The 17,759-nt window shown below is 41.8% G+C and overlaps 1 protein-coding gene across 5 annotated transcripts in view; it reads left to right on the top strand.

Annotated features, from left to right (window-relative positions):
- The window catches only part of clocka (clock circadian regulator a), a 28,368-nt gene extending 12,513 nt beyond the window's left edge, over positions 1 to 15,855 (top strand). For 4 of the 5 annotated variants that reach the window (XM_069150682.1, XM_069150684.1, XM_069150683.1 and 1 more), the window contains 21 exons: positions 1,483 to 1,695; positions 1,778 to 1,869; positions 2,079 to 2,138; positions 2,849 to 2,997; positions 3,085 to 3,176; positions 3,261 to 3,350; positions 3,489 to 3,609; positions 3,738 to 3,851; positions 3,952 to 4,070; positions 4,690 to 4,772; positions 6,353 to 6,459; positions 6,568 to 6,715; positions 6,820 to 6,895; positions 6,990 to 7,134; positions 7,240 to 7,340; positions 7,453 to 7,587; positions 9,022 to 9,180; positions 9,285 to 9,494; positions 9,651 to 9,838; positions 10,769 to 11,087; positions 11,994 to 15,855. In XM_069150682.1, the coding sequence (XP_069006783.1) occupies positions 1,850 to 1,869; positions 2,079 to 2,138; positions 2,849 to 2,997; positions 3,085 to 3,176; positions 3,261 to 3,350; positions 3,489 to 3,609; positions 3,738 to 3,851; positions 3,952 to 4,070; positions 4,690 to 4,772; positions 6,353 to 6,459; positions 6,568 to 6,715; positions 6,820 to 6,895; positions 6,990 to 7,134; positions 7,240 to 7,340; positions 7,453 to 7,587; positions 9,022 to 9,180; positions 9,285 to 9,494; positions 9,651 to 9,838; positions 10,769 to 11,087; positions 11,994 to 12,293 (2,736 nt within the window). In that variant the 5' untranslated portion in view covers positions 1,483 to 1,695; positions 1,778 to 1,849 and the 3' untranslated portion in view covers positions 12,294 to 15,855. The remainder of the gene's footprint in view (positions 1 to 1,482; positions 1,696 to 1,777; positions 1,870 to 2,078; positions 2,139 to 2,848; positions 2,998 to 3,084; positions 3,177 to 3,260; positions 3,351 to 3,488; positions 3,610 to 3,737; positions 3,852 to 3,951; positions 4,071 to 4,689; positions 4,773 to 6,352; positions 6,460 to 6,567; positions 6,716 to 6,819; positions 6,896 to 6,989; positions 7,135 to 7,239; positions 7,341 to 7,452; positions 7,588 to 9,021; positions 9,181 to 9,284; positions 9,495 to 9,650; positions 9,839 to 10,768; positions 11,088 to 11,993) is intronic. The other variant, XM_069150687.1, reaches the window with a different exon arrangement.
- The last annotated feature ends 1,904 nt before the right edge of the window (positions 15,856 to 17,759 follow it).

A 17,759-nucleotide genomic window follows, 5' to 3' on the forward strand; every position in this document is an offset into this window, starting at 1 on the left:
TTGGCTACATCGGCAGTCAACCAGCCAAATATGAAGCAATAATGCTCTCGACTTTTACTGGGATGACGATGCTGCTCACTTTAAAGGGACACCAGAGGATAGCTGATGGATCCCTCACTCTTGTACAAAGCCGTTTGCTGCCAACTGGTGTTTGGCTGTTATTACCATACCGTGAGACTAGTTCAGTGTCCTGACTGAATCCTGGCCCCCCCATACTTTATGTACAATTTTATGAATATTTCTTCAGTACTTTGGAGATAATTGAAAGCTGTTTTCTGCTTCCCCTGGCACATGATCACATTAGAGTTCCTTTTTTTCCTTTGCTGCAGTTCTTTGCTAAAGTTGGGTAATTGGACCGAAAGACAAAATATGACAAGTCATTTTGGGATGCAGCTTAGAAAAGCTCAGCCTGAGTGCTGCATCACTCTGAGTTTAGCTCAAGATGCCATCGTGCCTCAGAAGTTAGCTTTCCATTTGGAGTCCTGCATGTGAAGAAAAAGTGACCCATGTGGTCTCTCATGTTAGAGTGGCCAGTTAGCTTCATATCTGTATGATATTCAGTTATGATAGGGTTATAATATAATTGATGTGAATCCAATTTTGTTCTATAGCTTACCTTACTTTGGTAAGCTGCATCATACCTAGCGACCAAACACAATATTTAATGCTGCTTTCAGTATGTGACATTAATAAAGGTGCACTCCAGGACATCACGTGTAATAAAGCCTGCGCTCCGTTTGGCTTTTCATGACATCAGCTTCTATTTTTGATGCTATTTTTAGCTGGTAAATGTTAGATAAAGCCAATCAATGTATTAACATCTTTCTAAAGGGGTTTCTTTTTAGTTTGTTGGAGGTGAAGTCTGCTACTGCCACATCTGACTCAGATTGCCTTTGTGTGATTGAAGGATTTAGAGGAAGTAGTTCAGCATGTAATCCTGTGGGATTTTATGTAATTGATATCTCTGTTTACTCTTCACTCTCTTTACACTGTGTCACAGCTGTTTGAAGTTACAGCTAGTGCAAACCCAACATTTCCTCCTGTTGGAAAAACACACCATGGTTTGACAAAGATACTCCCGAAGGAGTGTTTGCTGCTCTTAGTGTTGCCAAATCAACCAGGACTGAAATCTAAAAAATCAGTAACAACTTCCAGATTGAAATCGAATTGTAAAACCTGATCCAGTATGAGTCTTGCTTCGTTGTACCCGCCATGTAATTTTGCTGAGAATGAATAATGGTTGTGCTTGTTGATGAAATCCAGCAAACAGGAAGTAAAAGCAGGCAGTAAATGCTCCAATTAAACAATTAGTAACTGATCAGTAAAACTTTAAATAAATGACATTTTCAGCACGGTCTCTTTGGTGTCCAATCACTTATGTCCATTCTCTCCAATGTTGAAAATTGACAACAATACAAATTGAGATGTTGCCTAGTTGGACCTCGTATCCGACCTCATGCAAGTTCTCCTTATCTCTCATAGACTCAGATGTTGCTGCCATGTGCCACACTTACACCCGAAGCAGAAGAAAAACTCCCCTCATCGAAGACCTTTTAGCAACTTCCTGCCCCCCGATCGAAGAAACCTTCAGTGACTCTCCTCCCAGGCTCACGGAGGCCGTCAGTGCGTCCACTGTACCTTCATACAGCAGCACCTTCCTCATCCTCTCACAGGACTGGCTATACTGTCAGTAAGGTACGTTTTAGTTTTACCATCTGCTTTAGGTGGCAGTGAGATTGAGACAAGCTGTGATCTAATGTGGTCTTTTTCTTCAAAGGTTCATTCACAAATGTCTACCTCACGATTAAAAGACCCCTCTCCAACACTGCGATCCTGAACAGGACACAAAATGACCTCGAGCATTGACCGGTGAGTTCAACACTTGGCTTGTTTTTAGTATTCTTTTCTCATAATAATGCAGCGTACAGAATGTCCAAACCCACCTTTTCCCATGTATTTATTTCACTGTGATGTTTTTTTCACTAAATGAATGATTTATGAATGATTTAATATAATTACCACAGATTGAAGAGCAAATATTAGACAATCTACTTGAACTGTTGTTTTGTTCTCTGCAGGGATGACAGCAGTATCTTTGATGGTTTAATGGAAGAAGATGAAAAGGACAAAGCAAAACGGTAAGTTCAACAATAAAGTCAAACAAAACAATCCCCATGATATGACTTTTCTACTTGTTAAAAGACTTGAGGCTTTTGTAACTTACAACTTTAAAATGAGAACTCGACTGATACTAGATTTTGACGGCTGATGTTGATACCAATATTTGCGAGTGAGAAAATTCTGATATCTGTATATTGGCCAATATTCTTCTCATATTTACTGCATATACAGTGTAGATAAACATATTTTGCAATGGGCCCTCAGATGTCGTTATCAAACACAAAGATATGTAACGGAGGCAGGAAATTTGACAGTCTATTGTCTACACTGACATCAGTGCAGTGAATCAGGAAACTTTACTGGGAATTTAACTATTGTAAATAACTATAAAAACATAAATAGAACAACTTCTAATAACCTTAAGCAACTTTTTATGAATAATGTTCTTTAAAAATACATTTTCATATTGACCAACATATACAATATATCTGCTATGGACCGATATCAGCCAATAAAATCTCCCAGCTGGTATACTGGTAGAGCTCTGAAAAACAAGTCAGCCTCGTCACCTTAATCATGAAGTAGGAGTACATTATATTATCCCATGTTCCTGTTTAAGCACCAGTGAATTGAGCTCATTGCCTGAATTCAGTGCAGTTTAGGTCTCTTCTTTAACTGAAGGCCAGACGGTATAATCAAAAGATAATGTGTTCTTCTAAATCAACAGTGTGTCACGTAACAAGTCTGAGAAGAAACGCAGAGACCAGTTCAATGTCCTCATCAAGGAGCTGGGCACCATGTTGCCGGGCAACACCCGCAAGATGGACAAGTCCACTATTTTGCAGAAAAGCATCGACTTTCTGCACAAACACAAAGGTAAGAACCTCTCATGGTTGCCAGAAATGTGTTTGGCATTGAGATTCAGGGAGTTGTTAGTCACATGTTTTATGTCTCCTCTGGCAGAAATCGCTGCTCAGTCAGAGTCAACTGAGATCAGACAAGACTGGAAACCTCCTTTTCTTAGTAATGAAGAGTTCACTCAGCTGATGTTGGAGGTGAGACAGATTTTATACTCGCTTTCCTTTTGTTTCCATGCAGTAATAGAAGTGAATTCAAATGGATATTTTTGTGTCTGTCAGGCATTAGATGGATTTTTCCTCGCAATTATGACTGATGGGAACATAATCTACGTGTCTGAGAGTGTCACGTCCCTCCTAGAGCACTTACCTGTGAGTATAAGCTGCTTCAGTTCTGAATTAATTATAAGGTGATCATTAGTACATTCTAAATGTAAAACAATACCTAAGGGTTTCACTTGTTTGCTGCTTTACATATGCTGAAATATTCGTGGGTGTTATGTGTTTCAGTCTGATCTTGTGGATCAGAACCTGTTAAACTTCCTGCCGATGGGAGAGCATTCAGACGTGTACAAAGCTCTGTCCTCTCATGTCATGGAGGGAGAGACGCTGACACCTGAATATCTAAAAAGTAAGTGGGATCTTTTCAGTTTGTTGTATTATGTTACTATTTTTATTTTACTGGCGTACTCAATCATCCCAGCGAGCAATTCTTTTCTTTAAGTCTTAATTTTAAATGTTGTTACTTATATTTTTCAGCAAAAAATCAGCTAGAGTTCTGTTGCCACATGCTCCGAGGGACAATTGACCCCAAAGAGCCCCCCGTGTACGAATATGTCAAGTTCATTGGAAACTTCAAGTCCCTGAATAATGGTGAGTTACACTGCAGCAAATATGAACCCAGAGTTTTTTTGTTTTTTTGTGTGTGTGTGTTTGAAAGGTTCAACTTTTCTTTGGTTCATTTTGTCACCAGTGCCTAACTGTACCCGAAACGGTTTTGAAGGAGTGATCCACCGATCGCTTCATTCTGCCTTTGAAGACAGAGTGTGTCTCATAGCGACTGTGAGGTTAGCCAAACCACAGTTTATCAAGGTGAGAATCCTTCTTCCTCCTCTACTTTTATCTGGCTCACACATTCTATTTCATGCTTCAGGGTTTGAAAAAGGTTGTTTTAATTAGGACAGGGCTTGACAGTAATGGCAGCTCAGTCACCTCAGGCAAACCCGTCTGGGCTCTTTACAACCATTATGTTCAGTCTCCTGTTGCTTCTGTTGGCAACGACTTTTCTTTAGTTTTAAAAACACTTTATCTTCTTGTCTTCTGCCTGCTGTGTAAAATCTTTCCTCCAGCTGAGTTAAAGAGCTTCTGTTGATTTTATTTCCTTTGTTTGAAATTGTGGAATTAAGTATGGAATCAAAATTAAGCGATGACCCATCAGCATCATTTAATAATGCACGAGACAAATGTGCAGGAAGTGAGACACCAAAACCGGAATAAAAAGTCCCAGGTACCAGTTAATCATTTTGATCATTTGTCATACAACACAACAACAGGTGTCCAACATATACACAGCAGTTTGACTCACCATGTGTCCGGCAGGTTCAACTCAACATTGGCTCAGATATTTTAGATTTTAGTGAGTGTATGTACATTCTTTAGAGCAAAATAGATGATGTCTGAATAAATTCTACTCTTCCTTTGTCTCTTCCAGGAGATGTGCACTGTAGAAGAGCCTAATGAGGAATTCACTTCCAGACATAGTTTAGAGTGGAAATTTCTCTTCCTGGACCACAGGTACACTTTTTTTTTCTAATTTATCAAAAACCTTTCAGAAAAAAAGGATTTCAGTGTTTTTATTTCTTGTGTATTTGCTTTGATGTTTACACTACATGGATCATTTGTTAAGCATACACCCACAACTATCCTCTTTGGCTCGGTTCAAATGATCAAACTCTGGTGTAAAACCGCCTGAAAAAGACTAGCTTGGCTGTAGTGCAGTTTTTTACCATTGTGTAACCACACAACATGATTTAAATCTATCTGCTGATCATGAACTGTAAAAGAAGTGTACTGCTCCATGTTTTGTAGCATTTCCCCAGTGAATAGTGAGTAAAACTCAGTGGCAACACAGTAACTATTCCTTTAATATAACTGTAAAAGGCCTCTTTTTTGATCCATCTCTGTCACTCAGTCTTGCTTACGATGAGTTGCTCTTTATGAGCATGTTGTCACTCAGAACATAATTAAACTTGTTAAGAACAATAAGGGCAGCCTGGCCTGACATATTGTAGTGCTGATGATGTAGGATGACATCATCAAAACTGTCCAATCAAAGAGGTACCTGTCAGTTTGTATAACTTCATGCGTACTCCTCTTGAGTAGGAGTGTAAACATGAACCGAACCACAACTAAAAAGCAACATTGTACAGTATGTTGCATTTCCCCTTAAAATAGACCAAATAAAGTGAACTACAGGTCTGATTCGGGAAGCTTGATGTTTGTCTGTCAAAGCCAGCCTGTCAAGACAGTTGGTTAAAATATGCTAGTGACGGTCACAGCTTTTAACTCTCTGAGTGTGTCTGTTTATCTTAATCAGAAAAGCATATTTTTATCCCTGCAGCAGTAATAAAATGCTTATCTGGACTAGTGGAAGGTTAAACTGTGAACCACAGTACAGACGAGTCATTGTGGTGTAATGGTCAGGGTTGGTGGGATCAGATCACATGGCAGCAAATGATCCCAAATCCTATGATAGAGGGTGTTTTTCTTTAAGCTCTGCTTTCGTCATCGGAGTATGCTGCTGTAAGACCTTGGGAAAAAAAATACAAAAATACAAAAACACTTTGTTTCCCCCATACTGTGAGAGCACTATGATAATTAGCAGATGTTGAAGTGCTTTAAAGTGCAATACCACTGAGGGCCACCGGTAGCTGGCTCCAGAAAGCCTCTTTTTCCTTAGACTTCCATTCAAAAAGTGTAATTTGCTAAATACACTCCTCTATGATCAGTGCTTCAGTTGTCCTTAATAATAATAATAATTCCATAATTAATTTGATATGAGGACTCAAAGAGGTATGTTTTTTTTTTTGGGGGGGGGGGGGGGGGGTCTGGTTGGATTGCCAGGCTTGGGGTGCAGTGCGGTTTCCACCCGTTGCTCCTCCCCAGCTCATCCAACTATGGTCACTTCTGGTACCAAAAAAAACCATCATATCGATGGTCAAAATGCCAGACTCAATGCTTCACAGCGGCAGTTAACAAACCAAGAGGTGACGTCACAGTGGGTTGCTACAGCATGCGTAGTTTAAACAGTGGGAGAAGGTCTGCAGAAAAGACTTCAAGCGATTCATCTCTATAATATTTTATTGTTTGTCCAGAGCTCCACCCATCATAGGTTACCTCCCATTCGAGGTCCTGGGTACATCAGGATATGACTACTACCATGTAGATGACCTGGAGACGCTGGCCAAATGCCACGAGCACTGTGAGTACACTTCTGTCAGCCGTCAATAAAGTGTGTTGGTCCACAGCTCTCAGCTTCTTCCTGAGCTTTTAAACACTAAAATTCAATCCTCTCTTTTCTTCTGTGTAGTAATGCAGTATGGCAAGGGAAAGTCCTGCTACTACAGATTCCTCACCAAAGGGCAGCAGTGGATTTGGCTTCAGACCCATTACTACATCACTTATCACCAGTGGAACTCCAGACCAGAGTTTATTGTCTGCACACACACTGTTGTGAGGTACGTGGAATATTTACCATCCTGGATATAAAAGTCCCTCTTTCATTAATTGTGATGTCATATAAATGTCTGTGTGTATTTGATTCTCTGTGTGTGCTCTGCAGTTATGCTGAAGTGAGAGCAGAACAGCGTAGAGAGCAGGGAATTGAAAAATCACCACCTGAGATCACAGCTGACAAGGTGAGACTTTTGTCCAGCAGGAGTTCAGTTTTGCAACAATTAATAAAGAGATGAGCAAAGCTGCGAGCTGTTCCGATGTTTTTTTTTATAACAGCAGTCCCAGGACTCGGGCTCCGAGTCCCAGCTCAACACCTCCAGCCTGAAGAAGGCTTTGGAGCACTTCGACCACAGCCGGACGCCCTCGGCCTCGTCGCGCAGCTCCCGCAAATCATCGCACACCGCTGTATCTGACCCAGCCTGTAAGCAAATTCAACAAACAGCTGATCATTATCTCCACAACTTTTGTTTGAAACTTTTTTTTTTTTTTTTTCCATCTGAGCATCGTGTTTATATTTTCCCTTCAGCATCACAGATGAAGCTTCAGGCAGATAGGAGTACACCAGGTCGCCAGTCTGTCTCCGCCGTGGAGATGACATCACAACGAAGATCATCTATCAGCAGTCAGGTCAGTGAGGCGACAGGAACAAAGTCTGGTGTAAAATGTCGGACAAACTGTGTCCGGGGTCACGAGGGATTTCAAGAATTTGTCTGTTTGCTGTCTGTATTGTTTCCTTCAGCAGTCGATGAGCTCCCAAAATACAGGACAGAACATGGCACCATCCATGGTTTCACAACAACAACAACAGCAGCAGCAGCAGCAACAGCAACAACAACAACAGCCTCAACAGCAACAAGTTCAGACCAGCAGCCAAGTAAGATACTTATCTCTTTTGTTTTAAAGCTTAAATTATAGAAGCCGCCTGACAGACATCTTTTTGTCCTCATCAGATTTTGCTGACTCTGTTGGGGGAGCCTCATGTTTGGATTTATTCTTAAATCTAATTTCCCATAGTATAAGTTATGTAAAATTGTTCTACAAGTGGAATTGTTTCAGGAGAGTGGGTGACTCTAAAGTCAGCTGAGATATTACTTTTCTCCCCTGCCTAGTGGTTCTCATATTTTACTGATACAGGCAGGTTCACCCAGACACACCTGAAGCCCAGTTTCAGGGAGCTACTGTGGGATGGCGTCATCTCACAGCTCCCTGGAGACTTAAACCTTGGTTGTAGGTCAACGGAAGAACTAATGAATACAGTAGACATGAACATGTTCTGTTCTACAGAATGTCAGAAGTAATTTGTTTCAGGCAAATTATTTTATAAATATACTCAGCTCAGCCACAAAATTAAAGCCACTGACAACTCAAGTGAATAACATTGAAAGGTGTCATTTCAACATGGAAATCAATGTGTTGGAAGCAGGAAAAATGGACAAGTATAAGGATCTGAGCGACTTTGACCAGAGCCAAACTGTCGGAGCAGCTCAAAAACAGCAGGTGTTGTAAGGTGTTTCTAGTCAGCAGTGGTTAATACCTACCAAAGGTGGTCCAAGGCAGGACAACTGGTAAACCAGTGACCCAGTGACCGTCCTGTGTGTCCAAGGTTCATTGATGTGAGTGGGTACCAAAGGCCTCAAAGATCCCACAGATAAGCTACTGTAGTACAAATTGGTCAAGAACTTGATGCTGGTTATGGTAGAGAGGTTGGGACTATGGAGAAATGGAAGAGGGTGGCCTGATGAGTCATCATGTGGATGGCCGGCTGCGTGTGTCATTTACCAGGGGAGGATATGCTAAAGCCGGTGGAGGCGGTGTGATGGTCTGTGTAATGTTCTCCTGGGAAACTTTGAGTCTTGGCATTCATGTGGATGTTACAATGAGACATAACACCAACCTCATGGTTGCAGATCATGACCTTCAGGTCAACAGTAGTCCCTGGTGGTAGTGGCCTCTTTCAGCAGGATACTACGCCCTCCCACACTGCAAACACTGTCCAGGAATGTTTTAAGGAACATCAAGAGTACATGTGTGGGATGTGTTGGAAAACTGAGGCCCCACCTCATAACTTACACCGTACCTGCACCGTACCACAGGACACCCTCACCGGTCTTTCGGGTCGGTGCCTCGATGGTTCAGAGGTGTTTTGTTTACACGAGGGAGACCTACATAATATTAGGGAGGTGGTTTTAATGTGGCTGATCGGTGTATAGTCTGAATAGAACATTTGAAATAAACACCTTGACCACACGGACAGCCTCAGTGACTGCCATATCTCTGTTCATGTTTCCACGTGGTTATTCTTTTCCAGTCGATGGTGCAGTTCTCCAACCCGATAGAAGCCATGCAGAATCTGAAGGATCAGCTGGAGCAGAGGACCAGGCTGATCGAGGACAACATTCAGCGGCAGCAGGACGAACTGCGGCAGATCCAGGACGAGCTGCACAGGGTGCAGGGACAGAGTCTGCAGGTAAGGAGCTGCTCAGCAGTGGGGTTTTTTTTTGTTTTTTTCTACTGTTTGGATGAATGTGTTGCTGTTCTGATGTGAGTCTGAATCTGCACTGTGTGTCTCAGATGTTCCTGCAGAAAGGAGCCGGAGGACTGAATGTGAGCTCGGTTCAGATGGCCCAGGGGAACGCCGTGCAGCAGGGGGTGACACTGGGCATGCAGGGCCAGGTGGTCTCTGCAGGGACTCTACAGAACAGCATACAGCAACAACATACTGTCCAGCCCCAATCCCAGCAGCAGACACTGATGCGGGACCAGAGCACTGCACTCTCACAGGTCAGACAGACAATTCTCCTTTCTGCCGTTCATTACAAACATCTAACTCTGCCTCTCACCGGCACATTTTATTCATATCTTAGCTTTGTTTCTTACAGACTTTTCTACGCAGCAGGCTACAGCTCATGTCACTGACTCCAGTTCTGTGTATTTCAGTCTCAGCGGTCGTCTCTCACTCTGCAGCCTCAACAAAATCCACTGCCTGCGTCTGTCTACAACACCATGATGATCCCTCAGCAAAGCCCTGCGAATGTGGTTCAGATTGCCACGAGCCTGCCACAGAATACTGGACCCAATACTCCCGCTGTGGCAACATTTGCTCAGGACCGTGCCGCTCAGATTAGGTTTGAATCTCCATTTAAATCTACTCATTTTATTCTCATTTTATATCTTCACGCAAGACAAGGCAAGTTTATTTGTATAGCACATTTCAACAACAAGGCAATTCAAAGTGCTTCACATAAAACCATTAAAAGCATCAAAACATCAGGCAAAAGAAAAGGAAATTTAAAAACAATTAAGAACAGAGATCGAAACATTAAAAACAGTCATTAAAACAGTAAACAAGCTAAAAAAAAAAATATAATAAACTGTGCAGTGCAGTTTAAGAAATGAAATACAGTAGTAAAATGTAGAAATGCAGGAAATTCATCAACATCCTTGAATCTGGTTCAATTAAAGGCAGCAAACAGAAAAGTCTTCAATCTTGATTTGAAGCAGCTGAGAGTCTCAGCAGACCTGCAGCTTTCTGGAAGTTTGTTCCAGATATGTGGAGCAGAAAAACAGAACGCTGCTCCTCCATGTTTAGTTCTGACTCTGGGGACAGAAAGGAGACTCGTCCCAGACGACCTGAGGGGCCGGGAGGGTTCATAAGGTTGCAGCAGATCACAAATGTATTTTGGCCCTAAACCATTCAGTGCTTTATAAACCAACAGCAGGATTTTAAAGTGGATTCTCTGTTGGACAGGAAGCCGGTGTAAAGACTTCAGAACTGGAGTGATGTGATCCACTTTCTTGGTCTTAGTGAGGACTCGAGCTGCAGCTGTCTGATTGACTTTTTACAGAGACCCTTAAACACACCGTTACAGTAGTCGAGTCTACTGAAGAAAGTGAATTTAGTATCAAATAGAGCTCCAGGTCACTGATTACACCACCATGCTCCATTCCCTTTTTTATGTTGTACAAGTGTCCTTACAAGGCAGTTCAATGTGCATCAGTAAAAACCAAGAGAAATCTGTTACCGGTTCAACTTACCTGTTCTGGCCCACTTGCAGGTTTCCCACGGGCTCTCAGCTGCTCACCAAGCTGGTTACAGGACAGATGACATGTGGGGCAGTCATGGTGCCCACCACCATGTTTATGGGCCAAGTGGTGACGGCCTTCGCTCCTCAGCAGGGCCAGACACAGACCATCAGCATTTCCCAACAGCCTCCTCCACCACAGCAGCAGCAGCAGCAGCAGCAACTGCAGCAGCAGCTGCACCAGCACCAGCAGCAGCAGCAGCAGCAGGAGCAGCAGCAGGTGCAGTCACAGGTCGCAGCCATGCAGCCGGGACAGGCTCCTCTGACCCAGCAGCAAACCCAGTTCCTACAGGTAACACCGACACTCAGCCATCTGTCATGTGCAGTGCTAAAGTATTTGGTAAGCTCATGTTTATCAACCTAACTACAGGCAGTGTGTTGTTGAAGTGATCTTTTATCATTTGCTTGTAAATGTCAAGTTTAAATTGAGTTATATCAGAATGTGCTCATAGCTTCACCCTATTCAGATCACAGTAAAGTAAAATGGTGGGTAGATCTGTGATGTCACCGCGCATGAAAAACACCACTGACAGTGAAAGCACCAATAGTCATCACTGCAATATCATCCCACTGTCTATATGTGCATTTGATGTTGCGCATGTCACCCAGCTTTATGAACATGAAGGTTTCAGCGCAGACGTATGTTGTCAGGACGACTAAAATCAAGTAGAGGAGAGTTCAAATTATCAAGACAGATATTGTGTATCGACATATATAGTCTAAGAATGTCAAGATATGAATTATATTCCATGCAGACTGATTGTCCAAAACATCATACAGATGGTATAGATGACCCATCGTTGGAATACATTTTTTTGTTTTTACCATAAACAATCTTGACATGAAACCCTTTTATTTTTTACAAAATGATGAGCAAGATCTATGACAGGACATTTCACAGTTGACAAATCGATTCTAAATTTGAAATGAACTGAAACCTTGTTTATCAATTTTTACTGCGGTTTCTTGTCACTTCAGCCAACATACACACGGACAACGATATACCCGTGATGAGCTAATATTTACTGATCCATTTTTTTTTATGGACGGTTTACTGTCAAAACATTTGTTTGCCTGCCTCTTGGTATCAATGATTGTTGCAAACTGTCTTCCTTCTCAGTGAAACAACTATTAACGTGTTGTTTCATGGCCCTTTGGGTTAAATTCTATCCAGCTGACCTCACATTTTCTTGTTAAGGCTCCTCGACTCCTCCATGGAAACCAGTCCACTCAGCTGATCCTGCAGGCTGCGTTCCCCCTGCAGCAGCAGGGCACCTTCACTGCTGCAGCCCAACAACAGCTGCAGCAGCAACAACAGTTACAACAACAACAACAACAACAGCAACAGAAGCAGTTGCAGCAGCAGCAGCAGCAGCAGCAGCAGGTACAGCAGCAGCAGGTGCAGCAGCAGCAGCAGGTGCAGCAGCAGCAGCAGGTGCAGCTGGCCCCCCACAGAGCAGATAGTTTGTCTGAGCGCTCCGCTGCACATTCTCAGTAGCTATCTTGTAACAAGAAGTGGAACTAGCTGAACTTGGGCGCCGCTGCCTTTGCGCGGGAGTCTAAACAGGAGTCTGACGAGTGATTGGACGGGCAGGCCGCGGCTTCCCTTCTCTCACGAGGACTTTTTAGCGGTTTGCACTGAACTCCTGAGCACAGAGTGCGGCAGAGAACCCGGGACCGGCCCGCTGTGGCTCTGCCAGGAGGTTCTGGCTCCGGGTCGGAGCCTTTCCCTCCAAGGAAACAGCGAGCCCCAATCCCTGCAGCGGACCCCCCCCCCCCCCCCCCCCTCTCCACCTCCACCTCACTCCTCCCCCAGCCCTCTCCTTGTGTGTTCAGTGTGTGTGTGTGTGTGTGTGTGTGTGTGTGTGTGTGTGTGTGTGCGTGCGCGCGCTCCAGTCGTCACCCCCCCCCACCCCATCTCCCCTCCTCCACCCAGGATTATTTCATGCAGAGCTCTCCAGTGAAGAGTGTCTTCACTCGAAGGACGTCCTGCAGAACACAGAGGGTTGTTCGTTTTGGATGTTTTCTCCTATTCTTGTTTTTCATGTAAAAATAATTATGGGTCAGAAAATATTTTTAAGAATGTGGTGTAGATTGAAATTTTACTGTACAGAATATCATGTGTAATATATAATGTAAATATATTGAAAAGAAATAACTAATATTTTATATGATGCATGAGATGAAATGCAGTCTGTTATTTGCAGCTTTGAATATGCTTTTTTTCTAGTCCTCTAAGAAAAAAAGATCTTAAACTGCTCAGTGGCTGATATTTTCACAGACTTCCTTTCTCCCAGGGGATGTGTTTGATTTGTGCATCTGCACAGCAGACCAGGCCGATGCTGTTTGTTGTGTCACAGTTTGTTTAAATTCTTGACCCATATTTTCACACAATTTCATAAAACTGTCAAAGTGATAAGACGAAGGTCTTTTTAAAGTCTTTTCAAGCTTTTTAAGATGTGCTTACAATCCGAGCACTGAGAACTCCAAATACAAAGGGAGTCAGATATTGTGAAGGAATTGGAAACTACTGAGTTTAAGATGAACGTGTGCAACAAAACAATTTGCCAACATAAACCTGCATATCATGAGTTCATTTTTAGCACATCTGGTGAAATCCTCCCCCTCCCCTCCCTCCATTTCACGACCATCCATAAGGCCTGTATGGTACCTACAAACATTTATCCTTTAAAATATATTGAATTATTAAAATATATTATAAAAAAAAAAAAAAAAAAAACTGACCTGTTGCTAGGTTCACAGAAAAAAAAAAAAAAAAAAAAAAAATCACGGTTTCCATTTTGAGCTCCTTCATAAATGACAAACTAGAACTTGATGAAGAAACCAGTTTAATTTTGTTTATTTTATTTTTTTCCAGTGATGCGGATTCTGCATATTTGTATTTCAGATGATGTAGCTAAAAACCTGATGTAAATTCCTCTTATGAAAGGCTAATCAAATGTTTTCCTCATTGGCATGCTGATCAGTTGTTCTCTGGCTGTTAGATGCTGCGGTGTGTTCAGTAGCAGGATACTAACCTTGTCTGCTGACTGATGCAGGGCAGTAATGCACAACCGTTTTTCAGACATTAAGACCACAGCTGCATCTAAAATTATTACAAGCAAAAACAGTAAATCTGCTGCCAGAAAACCGAAAGATCAAGATGAAAGTTGTTAAAACATATATATATATATATATATATATATATAATGTGTTTAAAATATGGATGATAACCACTTTAAAAATATATTTGGGATAAGATTCCTTCAGAACACTTGTTACAGTGTAATTATGAGGCTAAATCTGCCCCAAAAAAAACCCAGAGAAAGACGGGTTTACAAATTCTCTTTACCCAGTCACAACAGAATCCATCCTAAATTTAAGTTATGTGCTTTTCAGTTGCCTTAATTTGTTCCCTCAAACTGAAGATGACACTGAGGAGATCACGGTCTCCGACCGGCACCGAGCTCCCGGGCCGACCTGCGTTCCGGCTCGGCGGGCTCGCCCGACAGCCTCCTCGCCATCTGATCGAACTCCCAGCCAGATGGTACGAAGCCGACAGCTCGGCCTCTTCATCTGTGTGAAGTGATGGTCCGGGCTCAACGCGCGCCCTCGAAGTCCGTCATTGACCTTTGAGTCCAAGATGTTTGGTGATGCGACATTCACTTACAGCATCCTCTAATGTTTGAGCACAGCGTCCATGACGGGGAAACCCCGTGAAGCCCAGCGGTCCTGTATGTTTATTTAAGGTCGATTTTTATTTTAGTGTCACACTGAAGTTCGTATCTGTTGTGTCAGTTCAAATCTGTCCTATTCAACACTTTCAGGCACTGAAAGAGGAAAACATTCATCACACAGAAACCCTTTCTAACCGGCTGAAGAGCCTCAGTTTGTTTGTGTCATGGAAGAAATGAGCTATTACATGCAACAGATACCTTTTTATCAGCCTCGAATAAAGTCAGCCACATGTTAGAACCAGTGTCAGTGTTACATCATGTATGTTTGACAACGGCGCCTTTATTTATTCATTCATTTTCAAATTGCAGTTTTCAGACGCCTACAATAAGGGACTGTATGATAATTATTGGGGAGGGGAGGGAGGCTAACTTGATGTCCAATTGACCCCCAAAAAGATCAAGACTTGGTAGGCAGTATTAATGGCCATTTCATTTGCATCTCGGAGAAACACCCGAACTTCTCAACTCAAACCAGATTTTAAGATTAAACTTTTAATGCAACAATATTGTTTTACACCAATTACTAGCTCACAAACTGATATTACTATATTATATATACATAGTACATTTAACTTGACCATAAGTTTTGTTGTAATGCAGAATGAAGTGAAGGTGTCTGTTGGCTAAACGTAAGCATGTAGTTTTTACACCTTTGTTATCCCACCATGGCTGGATATCGTTAAAAAAATGTAAACACCGCTACTGATACCTTGATTTCGATATCAGTTCCTGATTGATACTTTTTACGATGCCAATTTACATCATACGTTACAGAACAAATCTGTAGTTTAATGCAGTTTAGAGGGAGGAGAGTATTGAAATCGGTACCCAGCCCCATTTTGCACACAGTGGTTGTTATCGACACAAATATTTTGATGTCAAAATACTGTGTTTTTATTTACTAAATCTCAATAAAAATGATCAAATTTGAAATTTGGGACGTGGAACTATTAACAACCTTTTCTTACCCTCCCAAAAATGACAGACCACCTTCTCCTTCACTGAACCTACTAATAAGTATCATACAGTCCCTAAAACCTGCTTTCTGTACAGTGTTATTTCTGTGATGCATGAAGGTCCATAATTAGAGTGTAGACACAACTCATTTAGTCTGGACTTTCCACACAGCGCTCCACTCTCCCTCTTCTTTAAATTCATTCTCGGTACTGCGACACATATCTGTATTAAAATAAGACAGTATCTGTCTCCACTCAGTGTAAACTCCTGTAGAGTGGACCTGGTCCTGGGGACTGTGATATAAGTGGTGCAGTGTACCTACAAATATGTATTAAATATCATTGACACAAGTGTTTTGCACGAGAAGACGTGTAGCTGTGAGAGACTTTGCTCAATATGTGATCAGATATACAGTAAATAAGAGAACTTGTTTTTCTATTACTGGTGACTGAAATCAAACACTGATTTTAAATTGAAGGTCTAAATCCAGGTTTAATGTGAAGGATCTAAACTAACTGTGGCCCCCAGAAAAAGCTGCTTACTTCTGAGTCTGGTTATGTGCAGCTTTGATTCAGTGTTAATATTGAGTCTACCTGCCAGTCAAGCTGTTTTCCTTCATGCTGGAAATTGTTAAAATTGTCATTTTAAAAGACAACACAAAATTACAGAACCTACGATATTCAAGGATAACTTTGTCTTTTGCATTCATTAGTCGGTCAATACCAAGTTTGAAAAACTCAATGTAAAAGGTTTTGGTATCCAAAGAGAGGCGAGCCCGAAACAGAAGGACGCGGTCTATTTATTATGTTGTAGTTCTGAACACGTGAAACTCTGAATGCTTTCACTTCATACTTCTGTGGCTTCTTTTGTTTGGCTCAAGAAATGTACTGAGGCGGAAAACTCAACAGAGAAAACACCTGATGCTGTTAAAGGGTTAACCCACCCTAAAAGCCACAGTGATGGGGGGGGGGGGGGGGGGGGGAGTTACCTCATGGTTACTTCCTCCATTCATTAGTCGGGCTAATGTATGGTATCTTTAAATGTCTTGTTTTGATTTCCACAAAAATCGCTAATCTTCCATGTTTTTTTCATGGGAGTCTGGAATGAGGAACTTTCAAAATTACTTACATTTTGAATTGATTTGATAATCCACTGATCTATAATTAAAATCATCAGATCAGCTCTAATCTATAAAGCAATAGTAAATTGCATGTAATCACTGTTTAAATTAGTATGCGGGTTATGTATTGAACATGAGAATATCTGAACCTGCAGTGCTTCAGGTTTCTCAACAGTCTCTGAGGCTGAAATGTGAGAAATGAACACAGAACCGCATACAGATGATCAGAAACCTGAATAGTGTCGTGATCATGAATAACGGGGTTTGTGCTGGTCCGTGTAAACACCATATGAACACGATCGTAGCCAGGATGAGACATAAAACTCGGACACTATTAAGCCTGTAAACACAATCAATAATTAAAACCATCCATTACAACTTTAATCTCCAAATCTCCACGTTATACGACGACTACAAAAACATACACTTTCTGAACTGCACGTTTATGTTCTCCGACCGGGAGGCACGAAGACTGGTGGCTCCTTTGTTTTATCAGCGTGGACTGCTGCCACCTGCTGGTCGGTTTTAAACAAACAATTTCAGGGCTGCAGGGTTTTGAAACTCTTCAATCGGTCTCGCTCATAAAAATCTAAATTAGATGTTTCATTTCAGTCCTACAGAGTTTGTGAAGCAAACCTACATGTGTGTGTGTGTGTGTTGCACCGTTATCCATAAATGAATGTCGTGCCTGCAACAAGTGTGCGCCTTGCATTCATTTCTTGAGCCAAACCATAAATCTAAACATTCCCTTCCCAAGGCAAAGGTATCGCTCATTTGCTCCCCTGAAAGTTAAAAAATAAATCTCTACGACACGTCTCTGTTGTTCTGCTGACTTGTATTCACTGTGCGCGGAGTCCATTGTCACCATTCAGCCCAAAGCCGACCGATTTACAAATCAGACAACACGTGAAACCTTTTTATTGAGCATTTCAGATTTATAGGCATTTCAACCAACCTGTATGACAAACAGAAGTATTTCACAGCTGAGCACGGGCTGTCAAATATTGACAGCGCAGCTTGAACCGGTTTACTTAAAAAAATAGTTCCACTCCTTGTTCAGTGACTTCTCCCTCCTTTTGTGTCTACAGTACATACACCAAGAAGGAAAGAAAATGAGGCTAAATAAATACCATTTTAAATAAAAAGGTTT

The sequence above is a fragment of the Embiotoca jacksoni genome, unplaced genomic scaffold, assembly GCF_022577435.1.
Source record: "Embiotoca jacksoni isolate LCO1_2020_lvr unplaced genomic scaffold, fEmbJac1.0.p SCAF_16, whole genome shotgun sequence".
In the NCBI taxonomy this organism is placed as follows: Eukaryota; Metazoa; Chordata; class Actinopteri; family Embiotocidae; genus Embiotoca; species Embiotoca jacksoni.